At 50.1% G+C, this 2,237-nt stretch overlaps 1 protein-coding gene across 1 annotated transcript; it reads left to right on the top strand.

The window, feature by feature from the left end:
• Positions 1-312: 312 nt before the first annotated feature.
• Positions 313-1,613, top strand: LOC110333045 (apoptosis-associated speck-like protein containing a CARD). The gene is made up of 3 exons (XM_021214425.1): positions 313-801; positions 1,006-1,062; positions 1,282-1,613. Exons 1-3 carry the CDS (start codon positions 531-533, stop codon positions 1,533-1,535), a joined length of 582 nt encoding a protein of 193 aa, XP_021070084.1. The 5' UTR covers positions 313-530; the 3' UTR covers positions 1,536-1,613.
• The last annotated feature ends 624 nt before the right edge of the window (positions 1,614-2,237 follow it).

Genomic DNA, 2,237 nt, shown 5'->3' with positions numbered 1-2,237 from the left:
AGGTGAAGACATAGTCACTCTCTTTTGCACTTCATTTTGTCCAAATCTGTGGAATTCAAGGGGCTTAGTGTTCTAGCTGTTAAAATTCTAATATCCAATGGCATGTGAGAGGATCCTAAGATCTGGGGAAACAAGATTCTAAGCTTCTATGCTCCAAGACACCCAACAGAAACAGGTTGCTTTTCAGCAATAACTGGTTTGCAAGTAAGCTCTATTGAGTCTCTCAGCATCTCCGGACCGGCCAGCTCCACCCTCTGTCCCCACCCCACTTCCTCCGCCAACCCACCTCACCTTCTGTTTCATCAGCCTAGCCAAAAAGCCAAGTCTGAAAGTCTTAGGGGCGGAAACCAAAACTAGTTTGCTGGGGAAAGAACTGGAGCTGTAAGAGAAGAGGGTGGGGGAGTCCCAGCATGCCCATCGGCCTAAGCAGCTGACTTCCTGGTCTTGGCGGGCTGGCAGCAGGCAGGCTGCAGCAGGCGAGCAGCAAGCAGCAAGAGTAAAAGGAGACCGCGGCTGCCCACCCCAGAGCCATGGGGCGGGCACGAGATGCCATCCTGGACGCTCTTGAAAACTTGTCAGCGGATGAGCTCAAAAAGTTCAAGATGAAGCTGCTGACAGTGCAACTGCGGGAAGGCTACGGGCGCATCCCACGGGGGGCCCTGCTGCAGATGGACGCCATAGACCTCACTGACAAACTTGTCAGCTACTATCTGGAAGAGTATGGCTTGGAGCTCACAATGGCTGTGCTTAGAGACATGGGCTTACAGGAGCTGGCTGAGCAGCTGCAAAAGATTAGGGAAGGTGAGTGTGTCCCCTTGCTCGTCTACCCTCAACTTCCTGCACTCCAGAGGCTTGCCTCTTTGGCGCTTAACTTTCTGTTCCTCCTGCCATAGCAAAAAAAAAAAAAAAACTTCCCTTTGTAACCTTGAACTTAGCACCCTGGGTGGAGTGGGAGTCAGCCCCTTAAAGTCTGTTGATAAAGAACCACCTGGCATTTCTTTGCAGCATCTGGAGCTGTGGCAGCTGCAACCAGTGTCCCTGCTCAGAGTACAGCCAGAACAGGTGAGGCCTCCCCACCCTACCACACCCTTGCACAACCTATCTTTGTACCAAGGCCAGAGCCAGACTGGACTACTAACCCTGCCTCCCTACTACCCACATTTTTAGAAGAGTGTACTCTATGTAGTCATGGTGGGTGGCTTTCCTTGATTCTCCAACCTCTAAAATCGAATTAGTAAATTTTGAGGCAGTGTTAAATACTGTTTTCACTTCCACCCTCAGAACACTTTGTGGACCAGCACAGGCAAGCACTCATTGCCAGGGTCACAGAAGTGGATGGGGTGCTGGATGCTCTGCATGGCAGTGTGCTGACTGAAGGGCAGTACCAGGCAGTTCGTGCAGAGACCACCAGCCAAAACAAGATGAGGAAGCTCTTCAGCTTTTCTCCATCCTGGAACCTGACCTGCAAGGACTCCCTCCTCCAGGCCTTGAAGGACATACATCCCTACTTGGTGATGGACCTGGAGCAGAGCTGAGGTATCTTTTCCAGCTACATTATCTAGCTCCTGACTTTGTATACACAATTTTTGAAAAACCAATTTGTATTTGTGTTTTCTCTACACTCTGGGATGTTTGTGCTGAGCTAAGCTACATTTCCAAAGGCCACATGGGCTAATGGGTGTGGCTCAGTGGCAGAGCATATACGTAACATGCACAAATCAATCTCCAACACCTAAATTCCACAGACTCCAGGTATGGCTTCTCCATTCTAGAGCAAAGGCTTCTCAAATGATTCCTGGTTCCCCATTTGGGAGCTTTCCCCATATTATCCCAAATACTACCTCTTAGAACACATTTAACATTATCCAGATCAAACTAAAAAGCAAGAGGGGATGGGAGCCAGGTAATGGTTAATCCCAGCACCCAGGAGGCAGAGGAGGCTGTTCCAGAACAGCCAAGGGTACACAGAGAAACCCTATCTCAGAAACAAACAAAACAGGCAATGGGGCTTGGAAAGGCACCTAGAAACAAACCAGTCCATAGAAGACTTTGGGCTCTGGGGACTCCTGTCTAGACGAGGCTGGCCTCTCTTAACTCGAGATCTGGCCCAGCTCTGCCTCCTGAGTGCTGAGATTAAATGCATGTATCACCATGCCCAGCCCAAGCCTTTTAATTATGTGTGGACTTGGGGGTGGGGCTGTTCAAGTCTGCACCGTGTGCATGCAGTGCCCACCAAA

This window comes from Mus pahari, chromosome 1, assembly GCF_900095145.1.
Source record: "Mus pahari chromosome 1, PAHARI_EIJ_v1.1, whole genome shotgun sequence".
NCBI lineage: Eukaryota > Metazoa > Chordata > Mammalia > Rodentia > Muridae > Mus > Mus pahari.
The sequence above is the reverse complement of the archived record's forward strand: the minus strand, read 5'-3'. Positions and strand labels throughout refer to the sequence as shown.